At 40.4% G+C, this 16,702-nt stretch overlaps 1 protein-coding gene across 4 annotated transcripts in view; it reads left to right on the top strand.

The window, feature by feature from the left end:
* ntrk3b (neurotrophic tyrosine kinase, receptor, type 3b) overlaps positions 1-16,702 on the top strand; it is a 356,045-nt gene that overhangs the window by 277,022 nt on the left and 62,321 nt on the right. For all 4 annotated transcript variants that reach the window (XM_061765463.1, XM_061765464.1, XM_061765466.1 and 1 more), the window contains one exon: positions 13,800-13,930. In XM_061765463.1, the coding sequence (XP_061621447.1) occupies positions 13,800-13,930 (131 nt within the window). The remainder of the gene's footprint in view (positions 1-13,799; positions 13,931-16,702) is intronic.

Here is a 16,702-nt window from a genome sequence, read left to right as displayed (position 1 = left end):
AGACAAAAAGAAGAATGTGCTTGCTTGTTCTTTGTTTTTCTATGTAGAATCTCAAGTCATCCAGGTCATGGTAATCCGTAAAAATTGAATGGCAGCAAGTGACCGCTTAAATTTGTTGTTGTTTTTTTGTTTTCTAAAAACATTAAAAAAATGACTTATTGTTATATTTTTAATTCTTGTTTTATGCAAGGCAATTATGCTATTAGGCTAACAATAAATAATAAATCATGTTTTTGTTGGTCATTTAGCTGTTCACTTCAACATCAAAGTAAAAGATCAAAATCGTCATAAAGTACTTGGACGCCAGACAACCATAACGTCATATTGATATTCTATTTCTACCGCTAATGCTAATTAGCCACAGTCAGCAGGTATGCATGCAATGCATTTTTTACTTGGCTTGGCTCAATCCCAAAATGGCCGTCTGTCAGGTTTAACCAAAATAAATGATGCAAATGCCGTCTGAATGCGGTGGAACTCCAGATGAATGCATGAAATCACAAAGGCCACTTGAGTGGGACAAAGTTGTTAAAAAAAAGACAATTGGATTGGTCACGCAAGGGGGGTAAATAGTAGAGATGTGACTGATTAGAATGTTTCGTAGAGAGCTTTCTGTTTTATTTTTAATCCACTGGGTGTTAAGCAAAAAAGGCCAATTCCGTCGGCCGAATTAGCGAGATAAAGGCGGGAAAGGCAAAGGACAATTCTGTAGCCTAATGACAGATTGCTATCTCGATGGGATCCGCTGTCTCGCAGCAAGTGGCTTTATTTAATCGCTTGGATTGCTTTTTTAATTACGGATTTGTTATGTCCCGCCAGCTCGATATAAAGAATGGCTTCAGACAAGGAGGAGGAGCTTGAGTTAGTTTAGCTCAGCATTATTGCCATCCTCGTGGGGTTATTAGCAACGCCGCTAAAACAAGCTCAAGCTGTATTTCCTGTACCCATTGTAACAAGTTATATTGTTAATGTCCCCCGCTATTTGCACGGGGCAGGGACCTAGCCGTTGAGAATAATGACTATTACTGTCTCTGTTCCTTCAGCAAAAACCGCTGAAAATTGCCAGATCCTCCAAAAGTGTCACATTTAAACCAAAATGGCAGACAAGAAAGTGTGATTCACAGCAAAGGTTCTGTATTGATTTTTGTGTGCCCTCTAATGATGAACACTTGTGCCGTACAGTTTGAACCATACATAAATGTTTTTTTTTGGGGGGGGGTGGACAATGTAGTCGTTGTCTAACCTATGTGTTTTGTAAACATCAAAGACAATTTATAGTATTCTTGTACTTACCTAATGTTTGTAAACAACAGGGACAATTTATAGATGCCTGTTTTTTTTCCAACATTATTCAGAGGAACCCAATGAACATAAAAAGACAATTTCATAGTTACCTAACATGTTTTTTTAACAAAGAAAATACAGTATTTGACTTAAAGTATGTGTTTTTGTAAACATCAAAGACAATTTAAGAGTATTTGATGAACCTAACATATTGTAGCTGATTGTGACTTTCGGCTTGACCATCAAGACGTCGACAGGAAACATCCACAACAATTTAGAGTCTCACAGTAACCTAATGTGTCTTGTTGTAAGCATCAAAGACAATTTCGTGTAACCTAATACACATTTTTTTCAAACATCAAACACAATTGTGTTCTTTGACTAACCAAACACCTTTTTGTAAGCATCAAAGACATTTTAATGTCTTCAAAAAACGTAATGTGTATTTTTGTAAACAACAAAGAATAGGGTCCCAGGAACCTAATCAGAGGGGACGGAACAACTTCTGGAGTGTGGGAGCACTTCCAACAAAGAGGGCAACCATGCTCAGAAATTAAATATACTGTACACCATTGATTTCAAAGGCAAGAATGCTTTAATCCATTTACAAAACATAGCAGATACGACTAACGACAGCACCAACAAAAATGTACAAGGTTCATTATAGTGTACAAAACTATTTAGATGAAAAAATTGTATACCATTAAATTAACGAGGTAAAACAAACGTCAAGAGAACATTGAGCAGAAAATACGACACAGCAAAAGAAAACAATACTCAAGGGTAACGTTCTGTAATAAAAACCACTTAAATTTCCCGAAATAATGCATAATTATGATACTGATAAGCAACATATTGTAACGACGTAAATGTTTTGCGGCGCTTTGTAAATATTTGTAAAACAAGCTAAACATTGCTCTTTACTTAGATTTGTTCCTGCCTGTGTTATATGAGTGGGTGCCTTAGCTTACCTCAGGCAAGGTAGTTAGGTGTGCATTTTATTTCATGAAAACATGACTGTGGGTTGTGTGGTAAACAGTGGCCTTCCAGTCAGGTTATTTATGTATTTGCTAAGCATTACCTGCAACTTCTCCAATTGGCTGGCAACCAGTTCAGGGTGTAACGCACCTCTCTCGCACAAAGTCAATTGGGATAGGTGCCAGCACACCCGGAAACCCTGCTGAGGATAAGCGGTTCAGAAAATGGATGGATGGATACTTACAACCTGTGTGAGATGCTAGTGTGTTCTTCTTGCTAATTCCTTATCAAACCTTCTTCTTTTGTAAGCCTAACGGGCCTCCAGTTTTCTTGTGCGATTCACGAGTGCCACAATGTGCTCATGTAGACTCCATCTAGTGCAATAAGTGCGTGAAAACATACTTGTTGATAGGAGCAGAGAGCACATAAAAGTCAGGTCAAAAAGTGGGGGGACAGAGGTCCCAATACCCGTGTGGTTTCGCCACCTCTGGACCTAATCTATTTGTTTATGTAAAAATATCAGGCAATTTAGATTATTTCACTAACCTTAGTGTTGTAAACATGCAAGGCAATTGAGAGTCTCAACCCAGGGTACATTTGTGAACATCAGACTTAACACAGCGTTTTTTGTTAACAAAGGCAAAGTCTTTGAATAACCTAACATATATTTTACGTGTCTGTGTCCTCTGGTATAAAAACGGGCAGCATTATTAGGTCATGAAAATGGTATAAGTCATAGTTTGTTTAGCGTTACTTTTGTACATGAAAACAAACAGTTTGGGAATGATTGACAGTCAGCAGAAATCCTTGTGACCAAGAGGACTACAAAACACAACACTCTGGGGAAATAGGATGGGCGGCTACATAACAAAGAGATGCACCATCGCAGGTACACAACAAAAGCTCTTTTGGCCTGATCCAACTGAGTAAATCTCCAGTGAGAACGTTCCCCCGGCATCAAGGCCCTTAGTTCAAGCTGGGACAAATGAATACATGGCGACGGCGGCAGTGGGATAGAGATTTAATCTGGGTGCCACTTTTCAGCGTGCCACTCTGTCACTAGAGGAAAGTGAAGTTTAATGTACGTCACGGCTGCCCAAACAAGCGGACACTTAGCGACCAAATTAAAAAAAAAAAAAAAAAAGTTGCATGGAAATTTGTCAAATGGGAAGTAAAACATGAGAGTTTACAAGTACAAAATGGAATATGTAATAACAAGTATTCAGAATCAAATCAAATCGAATAGAAGAGAACTTCATTGTCACTGTTACAGGAACAATGTACTGTAAATCCATGAGGCATCTCACAATTTACAGCGTTGAGGTAAAACTAAAAAAACAAAAAAACTAAGCATGCAATTATTTAAAAGGCACACTTATTTAAAGACCTTAGAGTTATTCACATTTGGGAGAATGTCCATATTATGATATGGTAGTAGTGCAATTATTTACATTCTGTTATTGCACAGAATTTTCTCAGACAGTATTGCACAGATCTTGTTCATTATATTGCACTTTTCTGTAAAGGGGGGTGTAGTCATTAGTTCTTACTGTGGAAGGTTAGGGGGTTGGGAACAGATGCATTTCACAACTGGTGATAGACACTGTTTTTGAGCCACGTAGTTAATTGTGGTTGATTTAAGGCAGGAGGGGACTACAGACTGCAGTAGCGAGAGGTTAAATATGGTGGTGAAAACCTATGCTAGCTGGTCTGCGTATGCCTTAAGAACTCTTCCTGTGACCCCGTCTGGACCCGCTGCTTTTCTTGCGTTGACTCTGTGCAATTTGGCTTGTACCTGGTGTTCCTGCAGCTGGATGGGGGGTGTCCTGCTCAAAAAGGGCAGGGTAGGTGTGAGTTCTACTGTTGCACCGGTCAAACCGGGCCAAGAGTTGCTTCAGGGTGTCCAGTGATGTACTGTTCGACGGGTCAAGTGTCATGCTGCTTGTCCTTGCAGCCGGTGAGTTCTTTATTCCTCTGCTATTTGTTCCTGGTGTTGCTGCTATTCAAGTGTCCCTTGATGCGCTGTTTGTAGTTCCATTTGACCTTTTTGCTGCCTCTGTTTGGAGACACCAGTGTGGCCTCTTTGTGGACCTGCCGGTCTCTTGAAGCATCATCCCGTGCGCTGAGCACAGTCCACATCTCAATGTTGAGCCCTGGTTTCAAGCAGAATAGAGGATCTGTTTCCCTTTTATGCCCGAACAGTTTTACTGTGTCACAGTGGAGTTTTTAAGACGCTGCTGTAGTTTCTTAGTATTATAATTGGTATTTATTGAGAATCAGAGTCAAACAGAAAAAAGTTTCTAGAGGGGAGTGAGAGACGAAGACAAAAGGCAAAGCACTAATTGTAAACAAGATGAGAAAAGTAAATTATTACATATCTAGAACAATGAAACATTAGATATGAGTGTTGTATGGGGCTGTAGTGCTACAGCCTGTGAGGGTAGGACAGGACAAGATAGAACAGGACAAGGACACGAGAAGAAGCATGCAGGACAAGGGTCGTGAACCGGCTGTACAACTGAAGTGTGGTGGGAGTGACTATGTAAATTATAAAAGTCTATAGGACGAGAGTGTGAGTGAGGGGATACCTAAGCAATTCGCATATCCATGAGTTATTTGTCGCCATAAGTGAGTGGCCCCACACCCAGTGTAAGAGTCCCAGGGGTGTGTGCCTGTGGACACGTGCAAGTGAATTGACACCTTTTCGCATGCACAATGACTGATGAAGTGTCCCATAATTGCTGTGCCTGCACCGTGGAGGCTGAGGACCCCACCCAATCAATCGAGAGGTGTGAAAGGAGGGCAGATAGGGGCACCCGAAAAGGGAACGATAAGGGGGGGACCCAGGGTGCAGCCGCGGGGCTATTAGAAGCTATTAGTCAATAGCTTCTGTCTTTCTGTGTGGGTACAAGTGTGTGTGTTCTTATGGGTGTGTTTGCATTTGGGTTTTTGTGTGCTTCCTGCTATTCTAGTAGTCTGTTTTTATCCCTGTGAAGCACTTTGAGTTCTGTTTTTTTATGCATGAAAAGTGCTACATAAAATTTGATTGATGATCATCTCACCACTGTCTTATAAACCTTCCACTACATCCGAGCAAAGACTAGACTATCACATAGCACACCTGACACTTACACCTGTTCCAACCTGCTTGGATCAGTTTCTTCACTTCCTTACCACACTCACCATTGCCCTGGACTATTGACCCTAATTTAAAGTCCTGCACCTTCGCTATCTCTTCTCCCTGTAGGGTGATTCTTCTCCATCCATCCCTCTCATTCATGCACATATATTCTGTATTACTACGGCTAAACTTCATTCATGTCCTTTCTAGCACATGCCTCCCAACGTTCTAAATGTTCCTCCATCTTCTCCCTGCATTCACTGCAAATCACAATGTCATCTGCAAACATCATGGTCCATGGGGATTAAAGTCTAACCTGATCTGTCAGCCTATTCATCACGATTGCAAAGAGGAAGGAGCTGATCCCTGGTGCAGTCCCACCTCCACCTTCAACTCCTCTGTCACACCTACAACACACCTCACCACTGTTTTGCTGCCCTCATACTGTACATGTCCTATACTATTCTAACATACCTATCTGCCACTCCAGACTTCTTCATGTAGTCCGACAGTACCACAGTTCCTCTCCGGGTACCCTGTCACATGGTCTTTATCTAGCGCTACAAAGACAATGGACCTCCTTCTAACCTTCTTCGACTATCAACACTCTCAAGGCAAATAATGCATCTGTGATACTCTTCCTAGGCAGGTTAGGCTTTAGTTCTTTGAAGGCTGTTGTCTCTGTGTGGCTGATGAAGCAGCTCCTTCATAAATATGCTTTGATTGGCAAATTATACATGTTTTTTCTTATTGTCCATTCATCCGAATGTAACATTAAGCTGTAAAAATTTAACAATCCCTGTGATTGGCTGGCGACCAGTTCAGGGTGTACCCCGCCTCTCGCCCAGCACGCCCGCTACCCTTGTGAGGATAAGCGGTACAGAAAATGGATGGATGGATGGAACTTAACACTCCTTCTCCTCTTTTCCTACCAAAAAAGAGAAGACACACCAAGTACTCTCCTGTCTTCAATGAACCGTGCATGTTTATTACCATCGGAGCCAATGTCATTTCTTCAGTTAACCAAACGTATGTTTTTTTCCGTAAACATCAAAGACAATTTTGGTCTGACATACATATTTTTCTAATTTTCAAGACAATTTAGAGCGCTTGTCAAACCTGACATTCACATTTTCGGAAACTGCTAAAACTATTTAAGTCTTCAATGAACCTAACAATGTGTTTTTGTTAATATCAAAGAATTTAATCTTCGACGAACCGAAAATGGAAGCCAATGACATTACGTACTGAGCTGACAAGAATTTAAACCCAGAACCTTTTGCTGTGAGGCAGCTGTGCTAATCACTTCATCACTCTGTAACAACATGCCTCCACACACTTATTCTTCTCTTCTTGGCCTCATCTCCTCACACAAAAGTAGGCCATCGTCGGCCCACTGTCTAATCTCTCTGCAATCCTCCCACATGGCTAATGGCTACTATGTGCTTTATTTGTGTGCCAAGAAGACAATATGACAGTCACAAAGCACGTTTCAGTTTTTTATTATCGCACAGCCGGGACATGATTGGTTAAATCAAGTGATTATTTGGAACACAAAATTTTTGTCACCATGATGGCTATGAAGAGGAAATGACTATTAAACGCATGTTTGATGCAATAGCGCGCCATGTTCTCACTGCTGCTTTTCTCGTGGTTGTTCCATTTGTCAGTGCGACTACTCTGCTCGGGATGCCGTTGCAAAATTGCTTTGAAGAGGTGCCAGATCCAGTGCCCAAAATGGCTGCGCCGCGAGGAAGCAAAGTGACACTAGCGTTCGTCTGCCTGACGAAGAGCCCATTTAGCTTCTCAAACATGAGTGACTCACTAGTTACCACGCTCGGTAATCATGAATAATTCTCATCCCCGACCTCGTCGACACCTTCGCTTCCCGAGCTGAAGGTGTCGGGAGCCTCAGTTGAGAAGATTCACAGTGGGGGTGGATTTTTGCACAGCAGTCCTCCGCTATGATAATTCTTTGTCGTATTTAATGTGTCCACTGTCTGTGTTTTTGTAAACCTCAAAGACACCTAACCTAATATGCATGAGTTGTTAGCATATTTGCATATATGGTATATTCTTGTACCACTTGACCACTGCTGAGAAGAACTGAATTCTACGTTAAGACAAACCCTTCAAATGGAGGGTAAAAACTTAAATGCAAACAAATGTGGATTGACACCAGTGACAAGTGACGGGATTTTACCTCGGGCACATCTGTCTCTCACTAAACCCTTGCTGGTTTCTTTTCAGTGATCAACACATGAGACTGAGTCATAAAGTGTGCGTCAGTGGGCAGAAACACAGTGCACAGATGGAGGAGAAAGCAGAGATTGTGGAAGTTGACTCAAAAATCCACAATGGGAAGAATGTGATTAAAAATATTCCTCTGGGCTATTTCTTTCCTCTTGTATAATAAAACATGTCAGCAGGATCAAAATGGGTAACATTTAACAGCTTGCAACCAATCTAAACATCGTTTAACTACACGAAAGGTCAACAACTCGACCATCCATCTTTTTTGTTTTTGAAGAGGCAATTGGGTTGTTTCACTAACCTAACCTGATGTTTTTTTTTTAACTTCGATGAACCCCCATTCATTAAACATTAACATGTTGTTAATTAAACATCAAAGACAATTTAGAGTAACCTAACGTTTTTGTAAACATCAAAGACAAGTAGTTTATTGTACATTTTTAAGTAGCACCAAAGACTATAGAGAGCAACCTAATGTGCATTTTTGTAAACATCAAAGACAGTGTACAATTAACTTAGCGTACATATTTGTAAACATAAAAGATGATTTAGAGTAACCTAAACTGTTTTCTTGTAGCTTTTTCGTGAGCGTCAAAGACAAGTTTGAGTCCTCTCTAAAGCTAATGTACTGTACATGTTTTTGTTAGCATTAAAGTCTATTTAATCTTTTGTGAACCTACTGTACTTGTTTTGTAAACATAGTAAATACAGTATATTCTTCATTGAACCTAATGTATCCTACATTTTTGTTAACATCAAGGCGAGTATAGTCAATGAATGTAACGTGCATATTTTTGTAAACATCAAAGTCAATATAGTGTTCTATTAATCAAATGCACATGATTTAGTAAGCCTCAAAGACAATATAGTCTTCAATGAACCTCACACCATACGTGTTTTTGTAAACATCAAAGACATAGTCTTCAATCAACCTCACGTTTTTGTAAACATTAAAGACGATAGTCTTCAGTGTACATGACGTGTTTTTGTATACACCAGACAATTAGGCTATGATCTCACTGCAGGTAAATTCCGATGGTTTTATTTTTTTTCCCCAATGTGACGCATCAGATTTTTTTCATATCAGTATAAACGGTAGAATTCCGATTTTTTTTCATACCCGACACAGGCCTTTTTCATATGTGGATATTGTTAGAGGCGGCACGGTGGCCGACTGGTTAGAGCGTCAGCCTCACAGTTCTGAGGTGCGGGGTTCAATCCCCGTCCCCGCCTGTGTGGAGTTTGCATGTTCTCCCCGTGCCTGCGTGGGTTTTCTCCGGGCACTCCGGTTTCCTCCCACATCCCAAAAACATGCATGAATTGGAGACTCTAAATTGCCCGTAGGCATGACTGTGAGTGCGAATGGTTGTTTGTTCCTATGTGCCCTGCGATTGGCTGGCAACCAGTTCAGGGTGTACCCCGCCTCCTGCCCGATGACAGCTGGGATAGGCTCCAGCACCCCCGCGACCCTAGTGAGGAGAAGCGGTTTAGAAAATGGATGGATGGATGGATATTGTTAGAGCTGGGGAAAAATATTAGCCAAAAGTATTAATACAAACCAAATGGGAATTATTTTATGTGAGGAAAGAGCACTGAAGTTCCTGAAGACCAAATTGACAGTTGCCTGTCGTTTATTGGCAAGGAGTAACAACGCGTTGGAGACAGATAGTTTCACAAGTTGCGCAACTAAGTGTCCGTCTAAACCAAGAAGCACTATCTTATACTCTGAGTAGGGGATGGGGTGGAATGCGCCAGAAAGTTCCACTCCACAACAGATGTTACAACCTTCAGAAACAAGCCCATCCAAATGAATTATACTTGCGAATATACACAGTTAATCTTTTCTGTTCATTTTCCCAGGCTACGCCTGTGTAGATCCCACAGAGCCTTTATTTATTTCAATATGCATGCATTCTATCTTTATAAAAAATACTAATATAAAAAATTATATAAATCGGATATGTAGGCGATGCGCGTGCAGGTCGCGTTCATCCGACCTATACGTCATCAAATGACAAACAAGTCACAGTTGTTCGACAAAACAGACACGCGACAAAAGCAATGGCGGACAAAGGAGCAGAAAACAGTCAGTGGTGAAAAGAAGATTCTTTGGAACTGATCAATATAAGAAAATGTTGGTTACAGTTGCACCAAATTCTTGAAATTGCCACAAATGCATCAGGACTGAAACCTACACACTGGGCCATATTTACTTCTGCAAACGCATGGCGCCTCATGTTTGTATGCATGCGCAATGTGATGTCATGTTTTGTGGACATCCGTGTCACAAACGGGCGCATTCCGTTCACAGTGGAAGTCGCATTTAATTTTTGTAATGTGAACAACTACATAAAAAGATCGGCTGTAACAAAAAATCTGAATTGGGCATCATGCCCTGCGGTGTGAACGTAGTCTTAGAGTCTGAATCAAATATATATTTTTCTTCTCATCAAGGAGACTATAGTCTTCAATCATGTGTATTTGTAAACATTCAAGACAATTTGAGTCAAGATTCAGAAACTGTTATATAGCGAATCTAATGTAGATATTACTTTTACTAATCCTAACACTTGTCCCACTCCTCCCATCCTCCTCAGTCTTTTTCAAAAAGAGCTCATTATGAAATGTCCCATTGTGGCATTCCAATGCCACCAATAGAAGGGGGAAGAAGAGATTTGCTACCCCGGCTTTTTTATTTCCACATTCCAATTGTTGGGGAGTCAAAGCGGGATTAAAGAGAGTCTTCCGCAGTTTGACAACATTGTTTATACTTGTCGTGTGTCAGGTATTTGAGCTTTTATATGAACTACATATGCCACGTTTTGGAGAGGTTTAGGGTCTTGACACTTGAACAGAATATGTGTTACGGTAGGTAGTAAAAAGTGTGTTGTGATTGTGAAAAACGATGACGCAGTTCAGTATGTGAAGGCGGAACACTAAGAAATTCTCAGCGAGGACCGAGTGTTACTCAGCAAGGAAAACGTCCAGATGGAATTCCTTTTTTCCAGTTCTTTTGTTTGGTGATGATCTTGTGTCCAAATATGAATCCTGATACAATAAATTTGTCTTTTGAGTATTTAATACAACAAAATCAAGTATACAGATTTGCAAGTTATATGGTCGAGTCGAAGCATACAGCATGCTGTTCTGTCTTCCTTCACTCATGGAACCTGGAAGCCGAGTGGCTCCTCTTTTCAGATTACAGTCAGTTCCCTCAGCGGCTCCTTATCAAACTGGTTCTCGCCTGTTCTCAGCTTGAATGTTATCAGTATGTCTGTGTTGCATGTGTGTGTGTGTGTGTGGGTGGGGGGGGGGGGTCCTAATGTCCTGTAAGCAGCAGCATAGGAATATATCTTAAAAAGGCCTGACATTCAATTTCAGCCATACGGTGAGTGAGTCAGCGCCGCTCATGGCACGTTTCTTAGTTGTATATCTGTAAATAAATTATTATTTTGCCAGCAAAAGCGCTCAGTCTTGATTTTTTTGTTTTATAGTTTGACGTGTCACAAAAGCAAAAAAATATTAGCGTCAAAGTCACTGTCCTTCTTGACATGTTTCTTTACAAAAAAGCTTGTTTTTTTTCCTCTTTTTGCTAAAAAAGCTGCATTTTTTCCCCCTGAAACCAGCACGTTCTACTGCTGATTACTAAGGAACAGAAAAAAGATAGAAACCAACTTTTTTTCTCATGAAAGAAGACACTACTCTTTCTTTTGGTAGGTTCAGTGTTTATATTGTGGAAGAACAATATTCTGAGGGTCTTGGCAGAAAAAATGCTGTAAAATGGCTGGCAATATAGGGAACTGTTTTGAAAACGGCTGGCAGTGAATGAGTTAATTGACTGAAAGGAATAGATTTTTTGCTAGCCATCAAGCTACCTAGCTAGCAACATTCAGAGTAGCCTTCTCTATATTAACAAATAATTTTCAACATATTGTCATTAAAAATTGCATTTTATTGTATATTTTTAGAAAGAGGTCTAAGGCCTCAGCTAAGTCCTGCTAGCCATCATTGAAGAAGACTGAAAAAGGGCAGAATGTTATCTTCTTTTTTAAATATTGTGATGTAATATCTTGTTTAATTGTATACTTTTAAGAAGTGTTCTTAAAGGGTCTTAAAATATATACAACCCCAATTCCAATGAAGTTGGGATGTTGTGTTAAACATAAATAAAAACCGAATACAATGATTTGCAAATCATGTTCAACGTATATTTAATTGAATACACTACAAAGACACGATATTTAATGTTCAAACTGATCAAGTTTATTGTTTTTAGCAAATAATCATTGACTTAGAATTTTATGGCTGCAACACGTTCCCAAAAAGCTGGGACAGGTGGCAAAAAAGACTGAGAAAGTTGAGGAATGCTCATCAAACACCTGTTTGGAACATCCCACAAGTGAACAGGCTAATTGGGAACAGGTGGGTGCCATGATTGGGTATAAAAGGAGCTTCCCTGAATTGCTCAGTCATTCACAAGCAAAGATGGGGCGAGGTTCACCTCTTTATGAACAAGTGCGTGACTGATGCAAAGTGGAAAAGTGTTCTGTGGTCCGACAAGTCCAGATTTCAAATTGTTTTTGGAAACTGTGGACGTTGTGTCCCCTGGGCCAAAGAGGAAAAGAACCATCCTGACTGTTATGGACGCAAAGTTCAAAAGCCAGCATCTGTGATGGTATTGGGCTGTGTTAGTGCTAATGGCATGGGTAACTTACACATCTGTGAAGGCACCATTACTGAAAGGTACATACAGGTTTTGGAGAAACATATGCTGCCATCCAAGCAAAGTCTTTTTCATGGACACCCCTGCTTATTTCAGCAAAACAATGCCAAACCACATTCAGCATGTGTTACAACAGTGTGGCTTCGTAGTAAAAGAGTGCGGGTACTAGACTGGCCTGCCTGCAGTCCAGACCTGTCTCCCATTGAAAATGTGTGCCACTATATCCATCCATCCATTTTCTGAGCCGCTTCTCCTCACTAAGGTCGCGGGAGTGCAGGAACCTATCCCAGCTATCTTTGGGCAGGAGGCGGGGTACACCCTGAACTGGTTGCCAGCCAATCGCAGGCCACATACAAACAAACAACCATTTGCACTCACATTCACACGTGCGGGCAATTTTTAGAGTAGCCAATTAACCTACCACGCATGTTTTTGGGATGTGGGAGGAAACCGGAGTGCCTGGAAAAAACCCACGCAGGCACAGGGAGAACATGCAAACTCCACACAGGAGTGAGCCCCGGTCCTCAGAACTGTGAGACAGACGCTCTAACCAGTCTTCTACCGTGCCGGATTGTGGCGCATTATGAAGCGTGAAATATGACAATGAAGACCTCGGACTGTTGGACAACTGAAGCTGTACATCAAGCTAGAATGGGAAAGAATTCCACCTACAAAGCTTCAACAATTAGTGTCCTCAGTTCCCAAATGTTTATTGAATGTTGTTAAAAGAAAAGGTGATGTAACGCAGTGGTAAACATGACCCTGTCCCAGCTTTTTTGGAACGTGTTGCAGCCATAAAATTCTAAGTTAATGATTATTTGCTAAAAACAATCAAGTTTATCAGTTTGAAAATTAAATATCTTGTCTTTGTAGTGTATTCAATTAAATATAGGTTGAACATGTTTTGCAAATTATTGTATTCTGTTTTTATTTATGTTTAACACGACGTCCCAACTTCATTCGAATTGTGGTTGTATTTTTTTGCCCTGCTTCCTTTCTCTTGCTAGGTAGCTATTTTTAGGGTAACTTCTGCTAGCCTCTCAAGAAGAGAGCTTTGGAAATACTGTGATATGTTTGTATTTTTTGCAAAGTGGCCTTAACAAGGTCTAAAATTTGGCTTCCTCTGCTTCCGTTCTGTTGCTACCTAGCTATGTTGCGCTAACTCCTCACTCAAGATTTAAAAAATGGCACATTGTGTATTAATTTTTAATATACTTTTAGATTCTTTCTCTTCTGCCACACAACTGCCATCCTTGTTATGTTAGCATTTTGCTCACACTGTCCAATCAGCTACAGTAACTACTAAGTTCATTGTGGCTTTTTGCTTGTTGGTTCTTTTTCCAAATATATTTTTGTTATATAGAGTTGAGTATTGTAGCAATGCTGTTTCTGTGTGTAAAAAGGTCACTCAGTGTTCTTCCCTCTCTCCTGACGTGCTAGTGGTTCAGCATATTAAGCGCAGAGACATCATCCTTAAGCGGGAACTCGGCGAGGGAGCCTTTGGAAAAGTCTTCCTGGCTGAATGTTACAACCTGAGTCCCACCAAGGACAAGATGCTGGTGGCTGTCAAGGTATGGCTTACAGTTTGTGTGGGTTTGCATGATGCCAGTTAGCAGAAATGATCAACTAGCAAGTCGTGAGCTAGTGTTAGTGGTTAGTTTCCAATCCAAACCAATCCACTTTATTTATATAGCACAATTTAAACAAAAACAAGGTTCCCAAAGTCCTGTACAACGCAATAAAAACACATCAAAAATGCAAAATAAGGATGAAAACAATAAAATAAAATGAGATTTTAAAAAAATACATAAAATGAAGTAGGTAAAATCAAAATAAAATCAAATGCACTGCCCACACAACACATATAGATCACATCAGACAGGCTAACGGCTAGGAATGTAGGGGTGCAGCAGCTCAGAGAGGTACAGTGGTGCAAGGTCATTCAAGGCTTTAAAAGCAAATAAAAGAATTTTAAAATGATCCTAAAACGAACAGGCAGCCAGTGGAATGAAGCTAAAATAGGTGTTATACTGTATGCTCATACTTTGTTGTGCCAGTTAAAAGACGAGCCGCAGCATTTTGAACCAATTGCAATGGAGGACCCACTAACCTCCATATATAGTGCATTACAGTATTACAGCCGAGGGGTCACAAAGGCGTGGATTACTATTTCAAATTGTGCATGTTATGGGTGGGAGAATGGTAAATGTGGACAGTCATATGAAAAGAAAACAAAGTATTATGACAAAAAAGTCACTGTTATGCAAACCTTTTGTGTTTGCAAAAATGAATGCCTTATCTCTAATAGACACCTGGTTCCCTTTGTGATTGAGTCAACAAACACTGCCAGTGCCTGGCAGTGTTTTATGACTAAAGACTGCAGGGGAAAAAGTAATAATAAACACCTTACCACTAATAGATGCCTAATCCCCTCTGCAGTTGAATAAATAAATGCCACCAGTAGGTAAATAACAAAAGACTCTAGGGGGAAAATGTACTAATAAACACTTGACCCTAGAAGACACCTGGTCCTCTCTGCGATTGTGTAGTGTGATTGTGGCCTCAGCCTCCGTCATTTGCTTTGCTGTTTTCTTGCTTAGGACAAAGCAATTAAAGTATTGCTTTGTCAGCATCTTGGTGCCAAACTATGTTAAAGTGAGTTGAAGCGCTGACTTTAGACAAACGTAGTGCTTTGCTGCCATCTTGTGGCATTTATAAGAAATTATAAACCATTTTAGGTAGGGTTCAATCACTCACAGATTTGCCGTATATGTGGCGGGGCTCCATCCCTATCCTTTGTGCACGGGGAGGTCACAAAATCATAATAATCAAGTTTGTTATGGTTAGGGCTAGGGTTCGAGTGGGATTATTAATAACGCCGCCACACTGAAGTCAGATACTTCTTTTCCCGCCTGGAAGCAGTAGGTCATGTTCTACCTAAATGGAGCAGCCAATTATATTGCAGTGGAGCATGTCCTGCCTAAAATCTGAGTGGGATTCATAATAACACCTTCCATTTGGATAAACGCTACCTGCCACCTTATGCTGAAATACTGTATCCAGATAGCCAAATCTGAAAATAATAAAAATGAGGAGCTGCAGTATCTGCATGGTCCTAGTCAGCAGATTTTGAAGTGTTCCGCCACTTCACTGTTTGTCTCCCCCCCCCATCCTCACCAGACAAAGACAACACAGTGACACGAGCGATCGCTCATTAGCTCACGCAAGCTTTTAGAGCTTGACTTGACGCTACTTGTCGCGAAATTGTCCTTGGCAGATCCCCACAGCCGAATTTGAATCAGGGTGACACCGCATTAAAGTGTGCCAACTTAGCAAACCCGATTAAAGACGGCAAAACATCTTGACCTTGACGGCAGAAGATGAAGAGCATCCGCTGTTGTCTGTAATATGTGGTTTGTACATGCAAGGTTATTTTTGGAAGCGTTTTTAAGGTCAACAATGGAAAAAAAAAATCACAGCGCCGCTTTTGCCTCAATTTATTGTGGCACTTGAGCACTTGGCGGTATTTTTCTTGGAGGGCTGCCCAGTCCAGACACATTTCCTTAAGAGTGCACTTTGATTTGGTAATAGAATTTTATTGTCATTTTACCTACTCGGCCCATACATTTTCCCGCCGTCTTCACAACGTATTTTCATCCCAAGGTCTTTTGAGTCGCGTGAGCCGAGGCCGCAATAACCGGTGTTTTTTTTTTTTATGTTTTCGTTTTTTCATGTGTGGTGGGCTTTAAAAGGTGGGCCTCTGGGCTCAATCAGGTCTTATTATTGCCGGCACACCTGCAGCTCTCAAAGAGCAGAGAGCCACTAAGAATTAAGAAGAAGGGGAAAAAAAGCATTAACAGGTTCACTAAGTCGATATGGCATTCATTTTCACTCAGGGAAAACTTAATATTTTTTCACCGACACGAAGCAACAATCGGGAATTTTATGGCAGGTGATTTATTGATTTTTTATTTTTTCCTCTCTCCTTTCCTCTCTGTTGCAGACCAGCCTTGTTCAATCAAACAAGTGCACACAAAAAACACATCATTTAGGTTCTTAATTATAACCTCAACCTTGCACAATATAAATACCAAAGACTGGAATAGAAAAGAATCCACTGTAAAAAAAAAATATATATATATATGTATGTATATATATATATATATATATATATATATATATATAGCCCATTTAGTCATGCATGGGCACAAAGTATGTGTCCTATGACTAATGCAGTGGTTCTTCTCTCCTTTTTTCCTGATGACTACCAAATTACACAATAGAAATACAGACTATAATTAATAAACAGTCAAAAAAGTTCATGCTTGTCCCACGCAGGCACA

The sequence above is a fragment of the Phyllopteryx taeniolatus genome, chromosome 2, assembly GCF_024500385.1.
Source record: "Phyllopteryx taeniolatus isolate TA_2022b chromosome 2, UOR_Ptae_1.2, whole genome shotgun sequence".
NCBI lineage: Eukaryota > Metazoa > Chordata > Actinopteri > Syngnathiformes > Syngnathidae > Phyllopteryx > Phyllopteryx taeniolatus.
The sequence above is the reverse complement of the archived record's forward strand: the minus strand, read 5'-3'. Positions and strand labels throughout refer to the sequence as shown.